Raw genomic sequence first — 17,999 nt, 5'->3', positions numbered from 1 at the left:
CGTGGGCATAAAAGCAATTTTTGCTTTATGTATTGCCACACCAGATCACATTTAATCATAGGTCCATGTCCTTTATTGCTGAATATATCTTATTTTTATGAACTTTTCTTTAGTTTTTTTCTTAAAATAAATGTGGAATGATACTTCCTTGTATGTTGCTCAGGAATTGCTTCTTTCAAAGGGCGCTAATGTGCTCCAAGGAGCTGTTTCGCTCAGAAGACAGTTGGTCCTTAGGTCCAGTCTGACATACGTTTCGCTTTGCTGCTTCAGGGACTGTAACAAACGAAAATTCTTCCGTGCTATTTACTGATAGGTTGCGCTCATCATATCCACTCGCTTGGCTGCTATTTAATTTTCAAAGCTTGCCACCTTTCCTTCTTGTCGGCATCAGGCTTGCCTAGAATTGAGGCGTTGGGCTTAGCACAAGGATTCCAGATTCTTGTGATTCGTATAGATGATCACGGGGTATTGGGCCCCCTCCAGCCATTGTCGCCACTCCTCCAGTGCAAGTTTAATGGCCAGGAGCTCCTTATCGCCGATACTATAATTTCTCTCCACCAGAGAGAATTTTTGGGAATAATAGGAACATGGTAGGGATTTGCCTTTTGTGGATAACTGGCTGAGAACAGCCCCTACCACCACATCAAAGGCGTCTACTTCCACGATGAACTGATGCTGCGGATTTGGATGGTGGAGACAGACATTGAGGAGAAAGGCTTACTTCAGCTTCTGGAAAGCATCTATTGCCATCTGGGACCAATTCTTCACCTCGGCACCCTTCCTGGTAAGGACTGTAAGTGGTGCTACCATCCGGGAGTAATGGGGTATGAACTGGCGATAGGAATTGGCAAAGCCCAGGAAGCGTTGTAGGGCTTTGACCCCTACTGGCTGTGGCCAATCCCGAATGGCCGCCACTTTATCAGGGTCCATATGGAAGCCCGTGGATGAAACAATATATCCGAGGAATGGCAAGGACTCCTGCTCAAACTGGCAATTCTCTAGCTTGGTAAAGAGACGATTGTCCCGAAGTTTCTGTAGTACTTGCCGCACTTGTACTCGGTGCGTGGGCAAATCCTTAGAGTATATCAACACGTCGTAGAGGTACACTATAACCGAGGTATGCAACATATCCCTCAAAACCTCATTCATGAGGTTTTGAAAGACCGCAGAGGCATTGCACAAGCCAAAGGGCATGACTAAATATCCCTAATGCCCATCTCTCGTATTGAAGGCAGTCTTCCTTTCATCGCCAGGTCATATCCATACCAAATTGTAGGCACCGCAGAGGTTCAGCTTGGAAAAGACCTTCACTCCTTGCAGCCAGTCTAGTAACTCTGGAATCAAAGGCAAAGGGTACCTGTCCCGTCGCATGATGGCATTGAGGCCATGGTAATCGATGCAAGGACGCAGTGGCCCATCCTTCTTGGCCACAAGGAAAAAGCTGGCCCCGGCAGGGGAGTTAGAGGGCCAAATGAAACCTCTGTACAAATTCTCCTGAATATATGAAGACATGGCCCGAGTTTCCAGAAGCAACAAAGGGGTAAATCAGCCCCCTGGGAGGCGTCGTGCCTAGGACCAGGTTAATGGCACACTCAAAGGGCCAGTGTTCCAGGAGAAGTTTAGCCTTCTCCTTAGAGAAGACATTTTCAAAGTCTTGGTACTGTGGTGGGAGAGCCATGGGCGTGGTCAAGAGAGGCACACTGGGATGAGGAATACTCGTGAAACAGGAGTCAAAACAAGATGGGCCCCAAGCTGCAATCTGAAGGGTATCCCATTGTATGACTGGGGAATGTTTCTGTAGCCAGGGTAAGCCCAAGATAGTAGGATGCATGGACTTCTTCAGGATAAGGAAGGAGATATCTTCCACGTGCAGGAGACCGGTACGGAGGACCAAGGGCTTGGTGCAGCTAGTAATGCTCCCCAGCAGGAAAGTACCATGAATCGAAGATACCTAGATCGGAGGAATTTGGGGTTGGACCCCAAAGTGCAGCTGCTGGATGAGGTCTGCGAGAATGAAATTCCCTCTGGCTCCAGAGTCGACGAAAGCCAGCGTATCAAACGTACCCCCAGGGTAGACGAGGGTAACCGGTACAATACATGAGGAGGCGGAACATGTATTACCTAGATTCAGCTCCCCATTGATCTCTAGGTTCTGGAATTTCCTGGCCGCTCACCACATCGGGCTAGGAAGTGCCCCTTGCCACCACAATATAGGCACAGACCTTGAGCGCGGCGTCACCTCCTCTCTTCCTGTGAGATGGGCCTCAGCCTACCTGCATAGGCTCTACATCTTGGTTTCCGGGAGAGGCAGAGCAGGAGGGTACCGGTCAGGGAAAAGTATGCCCAGAGTTACTGGGCTTACGACTGGGCCTCCCTTCCCAAAAACGCTGTTGGATATGGCGGTCCACCCGTCCAGCCAGATCAATCAGACTGTTCAGGTCATCTGGGAGATCTCTCGCCGCTAGCTCGTCTTGGAGTCTTGAAGAGATGCTTTCCAAGAATATACTGTGGAGGCTGTTGTCCCCCCAATCTAGCTCAACTGCAAGGGTGTGGAATTCTACCGCATACTCGGCAAGGGACCGGTTGCCTTGGCGTAGCTGAAGTAACTCAGAGGTGGCAGTAGGTCTGCGAGAGGGCTCGTCGAAGATATGTCAGAAGGCAGCGACAAACTGTTCCAGATTCCCTAGCAGGGGATCTTTGTGCTCCCATAGCGGAGAAGCCCAGGTCTGGGGCTTCCCACGCAACAAAGAAATAATGTAACTGGTCTTAATCTGATCTGACGAAAACTGGGAAGGAAGCAACTTGAATTGGATGAAACACTGATTGAGGAATCTGCGGTAGTACTTTGCTTCCCCTGAGTACCGTGAGGGTGCCGGCAGCTGTGTAGGCGTTACCGTTCTGAGATCGGCCGGGGCAACTGGTACCGGAGGTACGATTGCAGGAGCTCCATCTAAGTGATTGGCCAGTCTCTGTACAGTCTACATCAGGGAATCAATGCAGATTTGCTGCTGTTGCAATCACTGGGCAATTCCGGGAATGACCTTTAAGCCCGCCATGTCTGCCGGGTCCTTGGCCTTGCAAACTGTTGGATTCATGGACTCTTGAGCCAGCAGGGACAGATGAAGACTCACCGTGGGAAGGCCCACAGTGGATGTCGAAGCCGGGAGGTGGCACTGAACACATGACCAGAGGGATTTTCACCACTGGAAGCCCGAGGTCCCCCCAGGAGGAGCCCATGAGGACCCGAGCCGCTTGGACTTATGTGCGGACTCCTATAGGCCGGTGACAGAAGAGGAGCTCCAGAGGATCCAGAAGAGTAGAGCGAAGCCAGGCGGCCAACTGGAACTTCACCACTGGAAGCCCGCAGTCCCCCCGAGAGGAGCTCGTGAGGACCTGAGCCGCTTGGACTTAGGAGAGGCCTCCTGGAAGAAATCCAGTAGTCGGAAGCCAGTAGTCGGAAGCCAGTAGTCAGAAGCCAGTAGTCAGAAGCCGGAGTCGGAAGCCAGTAGACGAAACAGCAACTAGTAACTCTCACCAGAGAGTGAACCTTGTTGCAAGGCAACGTCTAGGCCAAGCTGCACGGTTTAAATACCCGTGCAGTGTCTGACACCATCCGAGGGCTCTCCTCCTTCTTCCCGCGCTGGCCGCTTTAAACCTCGAGCCCCCGCGCACGCGCGCGCCTAGGGAGGGAGAGCTGTGGCAGAGACCAGGATCTGGCCTAGATGAGCAGGGAGGCGCTTCAGCAGCCCGGGCCGGCCTTAGGTGAGTGGAGGTACCAGGGCACGGCCCGGGACCGGAACAGTGAGGCAGCTGTTATCGCCTGCGGTAGGGCGTTATCACACACAATAAAGCCCTAACCAACGCGATAAGGCAACATTGTGTTTTGATAAATGACCCTGTATGTGAGATACCTGGATCAGCAACAATGTTTAGATTTACCTGGGGTTCTGACTTGTCCAGATAAGGCGCAGTTTAGCTGCTACTTATCTGGAAAAATGCAGAACTTGTCTGGATAAGTGCTATTTATCTGGATAACGCAAAGTTTGTCTGAATAAATGCTGATTTGAAGATTTAGCTGGATAAATCAGAATTTATTTGGATAATTTGTGCATAATTGATATACTCACATATTATGTCTCTTTAAAAACATACACATAGTGATTTTACCTGCATAATTTAGATAGATTTCCCCCTGTAAGTTGAGTCTTATGCATGCAAATCAGGAGATTTTCTAATGCTACCTTATACTACAAACTTTTCCTACGTTCTGAGCTGGGCTGGCCTTGTGCTGTCATGCCCCCCTAATAACATCATTACCAGGCGACAGCTCTTAAGAAGTGCGGTGACGCCGGAGGGGCTTACCAGCCTGTGCCTCCACCTGCTCTCTTCAACACCAGGAGAGCCCCGTTGTTCTGCTATACTCACTGAACATTGCTACCTCATTCTACAAACTTTCCCTGCGTTCCAAGCTGGGCTAGCCTTGTGCTGCCACACCCCCCTAATGACATAATCACATCAACAGCTCTTAAGCACAGCGATGCCGGAGGCGCTTACCAGCCTGTGCCTCCACCTGCTCTGCTCAACACCTGGAGAGCCCCATTGTTCTGCTCTGCTCAGTGGAGATTGCTACCTAATTCTACAAACTTTCCCCATGTTCCAAGCTGGGTTGGCCTTGTGCTGCCATGCCCCCCTTATGAATCATCACCGGGTGACAGCTCTTAAGGAGCATGGTGATGCCACAGGCGCTGCACACTGGTGTGTCGCGTGACAAAGGGGTACGCCCCTTTGTTCGCCCCTTCATTTGCTCCTGAGGTTCCGATACCTTCTACGCTCTTTACTTTTTGTTTTTTATCATGGAAATCCCTACTATATTCAACAATGGTAAATATGGGTCATAAGAACATAAGAAATTGCCATGCTGGGTCAGACCAAGGGTCCATCAAGCCCAGCATCCTGTTTCCAACAGAGGCCAAACCAGGCCACAAGAACCTAGCAATTACCCAAACACTAAGAAGATCCCATGCTACTGTAGCAATTAATAGCAGTGGCTATTCCCTAAGTAAACTTGATTAATAGCCGTTAATGGACTTCTCCTCCAAAAACTTATCCAAATCTTTTTTGAACCCAGCTACACTAACTGCACTAACCACATCCTCTGGCAACAAATTCCAGAGCTTTATTGTGCATTGAGTGAAAAAGAATTTTCTCCGATTAGTCTTAAATGTGTTACTTGCTAACTAGTCCTTCTATTATTCGAAAGTGTAAATAACCGATTCACATCTAATCATTCAAGACTTCTCATGATCTTAAAAGACCTCTATCATATCCCCCCTCAGTCATCTCTTCTCCAAGCAGAACATCCCTAACCTCTTCAGCCTTTCCTCATAGGGGAGCTGTTCCATCCCCTTTATCATTTTGGTTGCCCTTCTCTGTACCTTCTCCATCGCAACTATATCTTTTTTGAGATGCGGCGACCAGAATTGTACACAGTATTCAAGGTGTGGTCTCACCATGGAGCGATACAGAGGCATTATGACATTTTCCGTTTTATTCACCATTCCCTTTCTAATAATTCCCAACATTCTATTTGCTTTTTTGACTGCCGCAGCACACTGAACCGACGATTTCAATGTGTTATCCACTATGATGCCTAGATATTTTTCCTGGGTGGTAGCTCCTAATATGGAACCTAACATCGTGTAACTACAGCATGCCTCTTGTTTTCTCTTCTGAAAGGTGCCGCTATCCCTCTAAATCTTTGTACTGAAAGTCATTGGTGTCCATTATGCCTGCTTTAACCTCTACTACTATAGTTTTATCAACTGTTTCACTTATATTTTGTAATGCTCAATCAGTTAGTAAAACAACTCCGGTTATATTTGATCTGCTACCCAATAATAACACTGACTTCTTTTTGATCACCAAATCTTGGCTCACAGACTCAGATAATGTTACTATAAACAGCTTATGCCCTGAGGGATATACTGCTATTTCTGAATTCCAACCAAACTGTAAAGGAGGCGGCCTGTTAGCCATCATAAAATCATCTTTTTGTCCAATAAAAAAGTAACTTCCACCAACAGCTCCATATGAAATTTTACTCATCTCTACCATTGTTTTAAATATTGGTATTATATCCTGTCCGCCTGACCTTTTACATGCAGATCTATCCAGTTTACTAGAACTACTCTCCTCCTTGTCCATAGATCTATCTCGAACCATATTAGTTGGCAATTTCAATCATCATGTTAATTCAACTCCCCCTTCATCAGTCATGACCTCCTTCTTAGATGCCATGGCTGGCCTAGGATGGGACCAGCTGATCCAAATTCCCACCCATATCCATGGGTATACTTTAGAGTTTGCTTTCCATATCCCCTCCTTCGCATCTCCAATTCCTGAGAAAACACTTGTTAACCCAATCCTCTGTTTGGATCATCACCTTATCTCCTATACCCTAAAACTGTTAAAACTATCTCAAATCCAAAACACAATACTACAGTAAAGAAAAGGAGATTTGTATCTTCAGAATCTTTCATTGAGTCTTTTATTCCGATTATGCATTCTTCGCCCGCCACTAATATTTACAGCTTGGAACACTGCCATCACTACAACTCTAGACTCTATAGCTCCATTAAAAGTCTTTCACATCAGGAAGAAGCCAAGTTCCCCTTGGTACTCAAACTCTTTTCACTCCTTTAAAAATGTATTGAAAGAAAAAGAACGTCATTGGCGAAGTGAAAAAACACCGGAGGCAAAAAATACATACTTCCATACTTAATTCTGTTTAATATAGAAGTAAATCTAGCCAAAAAAACGTATTAAGCAATAGGGATGATCATTTGTTTTGAACAAATGCGCAATCCACAACGTATAGGTCCCTATTCGTTGCATTTGTGGGGTTCTGAAACATATGGCAAACCCCCACGAATGCAACGTATCATTAACGAATAAAATCCCCACTCTCCTGACCCCCCCAAGACTTGCCAAAAGTCCCTGGTGGTCCATCAGGGGTCCTGGAGCATTCTCCTGCACTCGGGCCGTCGGTTGCTGGTATTCAAAATGGCGCCGATAGCCTTTGCCCTTACTATGTCACAGGGGCTACCGGTGCCATTGGTCGGCCCCTGTCACATGGTAGGAGAAATGGATGGCTGGTGCCATCTTATGCTCCTACCATGTGACAGGGGCTGACCAATGGCACCGGTAGCCCCTGTGACATAGTAAGGGCAAAGGCTATTGATGCCATTTTGAATACTGGCAGCCGATGCCCAGAGTGCAGGAGATCACACCTGGACCCCTGCTGGACCACCAGGGACTTTTGGCAAGTCTTGGGTGGGTCAGGAGGGTGGGGGGTTGTAGTTAATTAAATTTAAAGGGCTGGGATGGGGTTTTTTTTAACTTTAATGGGAAACGAATACCATATGTAACTAATGAATGAATTGGGGTCCCCCAAAAACGGATGTAACGGATTTGGGTCCTGACAAATATGAATACCGAATTGAACGTATCCATCCCTGCTGCACATCCCTATTAAGCAAACAAAATTTCTTCTGCTAATGGAAATCTTTCCATGCTCTTTAATATTGTCAAGTCACTAACCACATCGGACACCAGCCATTATTCTACTTATGATGTCCCTAACTGTAATAAGATTGCCAATTATTTTAAAAGCAAAGTTGAAAACATAACCAAGGAATTTGCTCACTTACCTTACCCTACTTTTAGTAGCCCCTCTTCTGACCGTAATTGCTCTGTATTTACTCTGGTATCTACATCAACACTACTGTCTGCGATACAAAGACAAACAATCTCTAAATCTCCAATAAATCCTTGCTCTGATTTTCTTTTTAAATCTATTGGGTCTTTTACCTGTAATTTCCTCTGTACACTGGTAAACCAATTCCTCGAGTCAGATATTTTTCCAGATAGCCTAAAACAAACCTCATTCTCCCATTTCCCTCTTTAGTCAAACTCATAGAATCAGTAGTACTATTTCAACTCTCACATTTTCTCACTGAACATGACATTCTTTACTCTAGTCAGCATAGGTTCTGTAAAGTTCTTTCAATGGAAACATTATTCCTCTCGTCCTTTGATTCACTATTAAGTGGCTTTTATTCCAACACTGATTTCATTCTAGTTTTCTTAGACATTTCTACAGCCTACAACACTCTTGATCATCAAATCCTTTTATCTGGTTTACATTCTATAGGTATTTCTGCTAGAGTTCTAAACTGGTTTTCATCCTATCAGATTGTACTCAAGAAATCAATATTGGCAATCACTCTTCTAACCACTATACGATCTCTTCTGGTATCCCACAAGGGTTTCCCTTTCTCCAATACTTTTTAACATTTACTTGCTCCCTCTTTGCCATAGTCTCTCCTTGTTAAACATCAAATTTTAAATATATTCTGATGACATTCAGTTTTTGGTTTCCTACAACACTTCATGTTTTTCCACTCTTTCAATGGTCACTCTATACATAAACACAATCAATACTTGGTTATCTCACATTCACCTTAAATTAAATCCCTCAAAAACAGAAATTGTATATCTGACATCCATTGTGAATCCCTCAAATGCCCCCCCCCCCCTCTCATCTTTTACTAAACAGCATTCCTATTTCTATCTTAAGTCATGCTCGTAGTCTAGGAGTGTTGATAAACTCAGCTCTCTCACTAATACAACACATCTCCGCTACACTTAAAAAGTAATTTTTCAAATTACATATGTTAAAGTGCCTCCATCCTCTGCTTTTTTTTTTATCAAGACTTCTGTACGGTTCTTCAATTCCTTGTTTTCTCTGGACTCAACTATGGCAATGCACTCTACTTGGGTGTACCTGATTCAACCATTATCCTCTCCAACTAGTCCAAAATGCTGCAGTTCGTACATCATCTGGTACTTCATTGAAAAATCATATAACTCTACTCTTTACATTGACTCCCCATCAAATTCAGAATCCAATATAAAACATTATCCATTATTCACTCACTCATACACAACCCATCTTCAACCTGGCTGTGTTCCAATTTGTGAATCTATAAATCAACAAGACATGTAAATTCCTTAAATAAAAATATACTAGATGTTACATCAGTCCACTTTGCAAGGCTGGACATTACTTGAAAAAGAGCTTTTTCTGTTGCAGGTCCATGTATTTGGAACAACTTGCCAAACACCATCAAATTTCAAATTCACATGAATTCAAGAAATCACTAAAAACGTACCTTTTTCTATTAGCTTTTGACACTCTCATATCAGAACACTCCTAACTTATTTCGATTATTTATTTATTTATTTATTTATTTTAGTTTTTTTCTATACCGGCATTCACTGAGTTCGTATCATGTCGGTTTACATAAAACAAGGGGTGATCAATAAATTATAACGTACATAACTATAACATGAGAGTATACATTTACAAATTATAACAAATTATAACAAGTGCGCAGAAAAAAGCAGTTACAATAAAACAAGGATGGTTCTAACTGGGAGTAGAAGAAGAGGATGATAGAAGTTTAACAAGAAGTAGAACGTGCAGTGGTTGGTAACTCTGTGTCAGTTTAGTGGGTGGTAATCAGTCTTGCTGTATTTGGTGGGAGAGCATCAGTCAGGGTCCGGAAAGGCTTTCTTGAACAGCCATGTCTTAAGTCTCTTTCTGAAAGTTGGAAGACATGGTTCCTGTCGTAATTCTAAGGGGATTGAGTTCCATAGTGGGGGACCTGCTGTAGAGAAGGCCCTGTCTCTCAGTGTTATATGTTGGGTGGTATTGGCGTGTGGTACCTGTAGATATTCTCTGTACGCTTCTCTGATGGGTCTGTTGGAGGAGTGTTTTTTGAGAGCTATTTGTAGATTGAGAGGAGCTAGTCCATGAATATTTTTGAAGATTGTAGTGAGGGATTTATGGAATATTCTGTAGTGGATTGGCAGCCAGTGAAGGTCTTTAAGTACTGGCGTAATGTGATCTCTTCTCCTCTTGTTCGTTAGGATTCTTGCTGCCGTGTTCAGAATCATTTGGAGAGGTTTAGTATGGGATGATGGTAGGCCTAGTAGAATAGCGTTGCAGTAATCTATTTTCGCAAAGATTATTGCTTGGAGCACTATTCTGTAATCTTGGAAATGAAATAGGGGTTTTATTCTTTTTAATGTGTGTAGTTTGTGGAAGCAGTCTTTAGTTGTTTGATTAATAAATGATTTTAGGTTTAGTCGGTTGTCTATTGAAACTCCTAGATCTCTTACTTTTGAGATTTGTAAGTTGGTTGGCAGGTTCGTGGTGATTTTGCAGTTGTCTGGAGAGATTAGCAGTAATTCACTTTTTGATTGGTTAAGAATTAGGTTTAAGCTGGATAGAAGGTCATTAATTTCTTGAAAACAGTTTTCCCACAATTCTAGAGTTTTGTTGATGGATTCTTTAAGGGGGATCACAATCTGGACGTCGTCGGCATAAATAAAGTGTTTTAGGTTCAATTTGTTTAGAAGTTGGCAAAGCAGGAGAAGATATAAGTTGAAGAGTGTTGGTGAGAGAGAGGAACCCTGAGGAACTCCTTGTGAAGATGGGTATCTATGGGATTCTTTGTTGTGGATTTTAACTTTGAAACCTCTGTTGTCTAAGAAAGTCTTGAACCAAGTCAGCGCTGATCCTGCAATACCGATGTTCGCCAGCTGGTTTAGTAATATGGCGTGGTTTACAGTGTCGAAAGCCGCCGATAGATCTAATAGGATCAATAGGAAGGCCTGTCCTTTGTCGAGGCCCAAAGTCAGGTAGTGATTCGGTACTTGAGGCTTTTCTGAAACCGAATTGAGTAGGGAATAGAATTTTGTGTTCTTCTATGTAATCCGATAGTTGCGTGTTTACTAGTTTCTCCATCACCTTGGCAATGAAAGGAAGATTGGAAATTGGACGGTAGCTGTTAGGATCTTTGGGGTCCAAATTAGGTTTCTTGAGAAGCGGTTTGATGGATGCTAGTTTAAGGTCATCTGGATAGTAACCCTGGGTGAATGAGCAGTTTATGATGTCCGCTAGAGATTTGTTTATGGTGTCTGGGATTAGAAGTAGTAATTTAGATGGGATTTGGTCAAAGGGATGAGAAGAAGGTTTCATTTTCTTCAGAAGTGTTTGGATCTCTGCGGAGGTGGTGAGTTCAAAAGATTGGAGGGATATTTCCTTGTTGTGGAGTACGTAAGTGCTGGCTGGAGTGCCTGTATTGGGCTTAAGTTGTGTTAGAAGGTTTGTAATTTTATTATTGAAGAAGAGTGCCAGCTCATCAGCTTTTGATTGAGCTTGGTTGGATGGTATGTCCGGTGTATTGGCCTGAGTTAAATTGGAGACGAAAGTGAAAAGCGCTTTGGGGTCGAAGATAATGTCATGAATCTTATGTGCGTAGTAGTCTCTTTTTGTTTTTAAGGAGGAACTCTTGTATGAGTGGAGGGCGAGTTTGTAAGAAGAAAGTGTAATAGGGGAAGGGGCTTTACGCCATTTACTTTCTTTCTGACGTAAATTGAGTTTGAGGTTTTTAAGTTCGTTTGTAAACCAAGGCTGCCTTTTTGACGCACCTTGTTTGACTATTTTTGTTATCAGTGGACATAGTTTGTTTGCCACATTTTCTGTTATTGTTGACCAGGAGTTTATGGCTGAATTAGGTGTCGTGACGTCTATGAGTGAGAGATCCGTGATTAGATGATTGCTGAGATCGTCAAATGAGCATACTTTTCTGTAGAGAAATGAGTGTTGAGGGGGGTGGTTGTTGCTCATCTTTCTCATATTTCTCAACTATATTACCCAACAATATTTTTTGTCTTTTGTCCTTTTGTTTACTGAAACTGGATATTAATTTTATTCATTACTCATTTTTTTAGTTATATTTTATCAGTCTGTGTTATTTTTGTTAATTATTCTGTTTTAAACTATATTCTGTTTGTTTTTGAATTTTCTAATATGATGTGCATGTATGTGAACCATTTTGATCAATTTTATTTTGTAAAAGCAATATCTAAACATTTTTAAATAAAAAAATTAAATAAATAAATATGCGCATGGCAATTAAATGACTAATTTTATCAATCAGTCTACCAGTTCGCCCAGTCCATCTGCTGGTCAACGAGACCCTCCTGGCTCTTCAGTCTGAACTCCCCCCATTTCACCCAGCCTTCCTCACCCAGTCAGTATTTCACTTTTAAGACCTTTATGATCACTTACTCCAGATATACACGAGGAAGCTGCCAAAGATGGCTGTGTAAATTGTTTATAAAGTTGCAATTTGCTCTCATAAATGTTGGCCCCACTCTGGAATGCCCCGGCCTGTACCTTTTTTACACGTGCAAATTTACTCATACACCCTTACTTACGTGTGTATTTTGAGGCTTATAAAACAACAGCATATACCTGAGGATATGCTATTTTACTCGCACATAAGCTGAATTTTTAGCAAAGCAACTTTTGAAAATTCAATTTGATATGTTAATTCTGAGGCAGATTTTTTCCTATTGTTTCCAATGGACAAGGGCTTTGTAAGTGTTTCAGAGCATATTAAATGAAGCAGTAAGACAATTGACATGTGAGTATGCTCTGAACACTTCTTTCAACCTATACTAGATGTTGTTCAGCAGAGTGACTTTGCATTTCCTAAAAGGGATATGATTTTAATTTAACCGAAGCATGCAACACCTGTTTTGCTTAAAACTTTTCCTGAATGGAGGAAATATGGCCTCTTCAAGTCAAATAACCTTATGTTTTTCATATGTGATCTCTAGTTTTTCATATTTGACATTGATGCATTCAAATCTGACCTTTGCTTTGAGCTCCCTTTGGGAAACTTCCCCACTTGAAACCTTTTCTGAAAAAACAATTTAAAAAATAAATCCTTAATTTATTTTTTCATCTAGAAGTGGAATGCTGAAGCGGCAAAAACAGCTGAACAATGGGCAAACACCTGCAATCTGTTTCACAGTTCTAAGGACAGGAGAAAAATTAAAGGTTAGTAGTAATGTAGTTAATCACTATGAGCACCCACATCATTAAAGCATATCAGCAAATAGTTGTAATAAATGGCTTGGAATCCATTCTTGGACAATTAGGGACAGATAATCACACTACCCCCAGCCCAAAACTGCACAGTTTTATCCACAGGATTATTTGACCTCGATAATCAAAACAAAAACTATCCAGATTTGCTTTATTGCCCTACTCAAAACTACAAGCACAAATTTGCATCTGCATTATGTACAGATATTTTTTAAGATAAAAACACACATAGGGGTACATGTTAAAAGACACGTACTTTTGTTCGTGCATCAAGCGCAGACAAAAGTACGCTGGATTTTATAAGATACGCGCGTAGCCACGAATATCTTATAAAATCCAGGGTCAGCGTGCGCAAGCGGGTGCACATTTGTGCAACTTGCGCACACCGAACCCTGCGAGCGATGCCTGTTCCCTCTGAGGCCGCTCCGAAATCGGAGCGGCCTCGGAGGGAACTTTCCTTCCACCCCCTGCACCTTCCCCTCCCTTCCCCTATCTCCCCCCCCCCCCCGGCCCTGTCGAGACCCCCCCTACCTTTATCTGAAAAGTTACTACTGCCGCTGTGTCGGGGCACTCGGCCATGCCCCCCGGACTGCCCACACGCCCCCGAACATGCCCCCGATCCGACACCACGCCCCCCTGGCCATGCCCCCGACCACCCCTTTTTGCAAGCCCCAGGACTTAGGCGCGTCCCGGGGCTTGCGCTCGCCGTCGAGCCTATGCGCGCTGCCTAAGCCCGGGGCTTGCAAAAAGGGGCGGTCGGGGGTGTGGCCAGGGGTCATGGTGTCGGATCGGGGGCATGTTCGGGGGCGTGTGAACGGTCCGGGGGCATGGCCGAGTGCCTATGCAAAATAAGCTTGGCGCGCGCAGGGGTTTTTTAAAAGGGTTACGCACGTACCTTATGCGCGTAACCCTTTTAATATCCGGCCCATAGTTTTCAATATCCGAAATTACATGAGTTGTCTCCTCCAACCTAACTCTGACCTGTTAATGCCTACAAACTAAAAGGTTGATTTTAAAATCGGCATGCGGCCGTCCATGTGTGCGCATTCAGATTTTAAAATCAGGGTACGCATGTGTGTGTAGTGCACGCAGGGGTGGGGGTTATTTATCATTAACTATGTAAGTGAGGCAATCGGGCCTCCCCCAGTCCCCATCCAGTCTGCTCCAATTAAGGAGCAGACTGAGAGGGAACTTCCCTATCCCCCTGCCTAAACTTCCTTCCCTTTACCTTCTTCTCCTCGACCCCTATCTCCTATCTAGCCTCCCGAATTTTTTTTATTTTACCACTTACTGCTCCCTATGCCCTGTCCCGCCTCTCTCTGCCCAGACCACGCGCCCCGGCCCACCTCTTTTTCTGGGCCAAGCACTTGTGCACGTACCAGGTTTTATGCGTGTGGCCTGGCCTGTTATAAAATGCGTGTTGTGCAAGCAAGGCCCAACCATGCACATAAACCCTGGGTAAAAATATAAACAGGTTTGATATATACACATACTTTTAGTTGCATAGACTATTGGCAATAATCAAATAGCCCATTTCTCATGATAAAATAGTATTTTACCCACACAAATGTCTTTGTTGTTGCTTTATCATTCTTTTTCTAAATAATTTGTCAAGTACCAAAACTTAACTGGATAACCTAGTAGTCAGCCAGTGGGAATTTTCAAATCCTGCCATTTGTCTGGCTAAATCCGATTTAAATTTACTCCACCACTAAACAGTGATCTATAACTACAAATCAATCACAATAGAACCATAATGTCCTGTCACTTTGATATTAAATAGAAATTATAATCCCAATTTTATGAAATATTTATGTTTGTTTTGAAAAACACCAGCTGTATTCTGGCTGTAATACACTTTTTTAATTTTTTTAAAAAACCTTTAGCAAATTTTAAGAAGAAAATTTTTTTTAGGGGTAAATTGAAAGTTTCATATGTTAAAGTGGTGCCCATGCACCTTGGTATAAATATAATCATCAACTTCCAACCACCTCATTATATTTTTTTTGAAAAATTTCTTAATATGCTAAAGTCCCAAAAGGTTTTTCAAAATGACATCCGTCTTTCAATATTATATCTTATTGTGTCTTGTTAATTTTATACCATCTTTAAAGTATGAAGCTAAGAACCCTACTATAAATCCTGGTTAGTTGTAAATAATCCCAACATGTACATGTTTCAAACAAACCAACCTGTAGGCATTGTAAGAACGGGTTCTTGCCGTGATGCTGTGTTGCTTAAAGCGTCTTTTCTGGCATACCAAAACAAAAAATAGATAGAATTAAATAATATTTATTTATTTATTTAGATTTATTAGAGATGTGCTTGTGGTAAAATTTTTGTGTTGGGCTTCGTTTCGGGACCCCCTTGCGGGAATATAATTTTTCCTGCGGTTCGGAATTTTTTTTTTCGGGGCCCCGATTTTCGGGTTAGTGTGCACTAACTCCCAATAGTGCGCACTAACCTGGCAGAGTTAGTATGCACTAATGGGGAATTAGCGCGCACTAATGGGAGTTAGCACGTACTAACTAAAAAATGAATTTTTCCCGAAATTTCTGAAAAAATTCAGTCGTTATTCAGTTCTCCCGAACCAGTCCGAATTAGGCAATTTCATTGAAATTGTCTAATTTGTGAAAAACAATTACACATCCCTAAGATTTATATTCCGCTTTTTGCACTTTTTTCAGCACTTTTTCAGCACTTATTTGGCACTTTTTTCAGCACTAATAAGATAATCCAGGCAAAAGTACATCAAAACTTTATTCTAAATAGCCATTTTATTATTTTTAGACCTAGATTTATCAAAAAGCTATAAATATAGCAAAAATAGCACCCATGATAAAAAAAAAAAAAAGGGGGGATGTGGTTAGGCTAATTTCCCTGCTCACACATCACACAGGTAATTTCTTCAAGCTGGAATAGATTTATCACAGCAGCACTAGTTTTTACATCACATGCTAATTAGGTCACCACAGGCACATTGCGTGAGAGTGAGAGAGAGAGAGAGAGAAAAAGAGAAAGACTGCACAGGTAGCTCTGTATCACTCTCTATTTAAACCACTGTAAAAGGGGACACTTTTAACTCAGGGTAAGATTTAGCAGGTGGAGTAGGGTTGGGGAGGAAGTTTTACATACACAGTCACCAGAGGTATGAACAACAAAGTTGACATCACTGAAGATTTTCTGTCATTTGGAGTGATGAAAGGTAAAAGAGGAGCTCAACTCTTAATAAATGCATTTAAATATTGACTTCCATATATTTAATAAGAACTTAAAAACATGCTTTTTTCCTATTGAGTGAATGAGATGGATGACTAAGTGGAGGTCTTTATTATTTTTTCTTTTTCTAAATTTAGGGCCTAGATTGATCTTTATTTTTATTTTTTCCTTTTGTTATTTTAATCTAATAAATATTATGGGTAGTGAGAAAATTAGGTTATTTAAGAGAGTATTGGTTTCTGAAAAGTGGGTTGGCTAATCCCACTGTTTGGAATTTTGTCCTTGGTAGAGATGTGGCCACATGTTAGTCTGGGTGAGAAGGTCGGAGGGGACTTGTTCTGGGGTTCCTAGTTGCATCTGGGGCATAATGAAGACACAATTTGTGCCATAATCTAAGGACACTGATATATTTAGACACAATTTAAAAGACCTATGTCCAAATTCACAGGATTTTCTAAGAATTAGTAGCCTTGTTCATGCTGAAGTTTTCTATGCATGCAAATTAGCTGTGAGCACCCAGGTTGGACTAAAAAAGATGACTATACCTCAGTGAGGTGTAGACGTGGTTATCTTTTTAGCAAAAATCAGCGTACAAAGAAGTTTTTGTGTGCTGATTTTTGCAAACATTATTAATTATGCTAATTTACATGATTTTGCATCACAGCAGCTTGTGAATATATTTAAAATAAACATACATGTGTAGTGTTTACATACCAGTTTACTACCTGTGAGGTAGCAAATTTGCATATTTTTTGTAAATGAAGCTTTCTGCAGAAAATGATGCAAACTCCCAAATATTTCTATGATATCGCATAGAGCATTTCCATTCATTTTCCATATAAAACCACACTTACAAGTTAATGAACTCCACTAAGAGGAATGGTAACTTTAAAACCAGTGGGGTAGATTTTCAAAAAATGCGCATTCGCGTACTTTTGTTGTCGCACCAGTCGCAAAAAAAAGTACGCTGGATTTTAGTAGATACGCGCGTAGCCGCGCGTATCTGCTAAAATCCAGGATCGGCGCACGCAAGGCTGCCGATTTTGTGCAGCCGGCGCGTGCCGAGCCGCGCAGCCTGCCTCCGTTCCCTCCAAGGCCTCTCCGATTTCGGAGCGGCCTCGGAGGGAACTCGCTTTCGCCCTCCCCTCACCTTCCCTTCCTCTATCTAACCCACCCCCCTGGCCCTATCTAACCCCCCCCCTACCTTTGTCCGGGGATTTACGCCTCCCGGAGGGAGAATTAAATCCCCGTGCGCCAGCGGGCCACTAGCGCGCCGAGACGCGTCCTGGGGGCGGTTCCGGAGGGCATGGCCATGCCCCTGGACCACCCCGGGCCGAAACCACGCCCCCGGGCCCGCCCCCAAAACGCCACACCGATCGGCCCCGCCCCCCGACATGCCCCCGACATGCCCCCCTCAAAAAACCCCGGGACTTACGCGAGTCCTGGGGCTCTGCGCGTGCCGGCGGGCCTATGGAAATTAGGCGCGCCGGCGCGCAAGGCCCTGCTCGCGTAAATCCGGCCGGATTTACGCGAGCAGGGCTTTTAAAATCCGCCCCAGTGTGTGGGCAGATTTGTGCACAAAGGGCCAGATTTTCGTATCTACGCCTGATTTTATAACATGTGCGCGCAGCCACGCGCACACCCGCCGAGTGCCGGCACGTGATCCCCAGGCATGGCTGCTGTGCCGGAGGCCTCGATCCAGCCCCTGCCCTGCCCCCAGACAGCCCCGCCCCTTTTTTAAAACTCCGGGACA

The 17,999-nt window shown here is 43.3% G+C and overlaps 1 protein-coding gene across 1 annotated transcript in view; it reads left to right on the top strand.

The window, feature by feature from the left end:
- LOC115088630 (cysteine-rich venom protein-like) overlaps positions 1–17,999 on the top strand; it is an 82,851-nt gene that overhangs the window by 33,016 nt on the left and 31,836 nt on the right. Inside the window, exon 3 of the mRNA XM_029596891.1 lies at positions 12,889–12,979. Within this exon, the coding sequence (XP_029452751.1) occupies positions 12,889–12,979 (91 nt within the window). The remainder of the gene's footprint in view (positions 1–12,888; positions 12,980–17,999) is intronic.

Source organism: Rhinatrema bivittatum, chromosome 3, assembly GCF_901001135.1.
Source record: "Rhinatrema bivittatum chromosome 3, aRhiBiv1.1, whole genome shotgun sequence".
NCBI classification, from domain to species: Eukaryota; Metazoa; Chordata; class Amphibia; order Gymnophiona; family Rhinatrematidae; genus Rhinatrema; species Rhinatrema bivittatum.
Note: the sequence above shows the minus strand (reverse complement) of the source record. Positions and strands in the feature narration are given on the sequence as shown.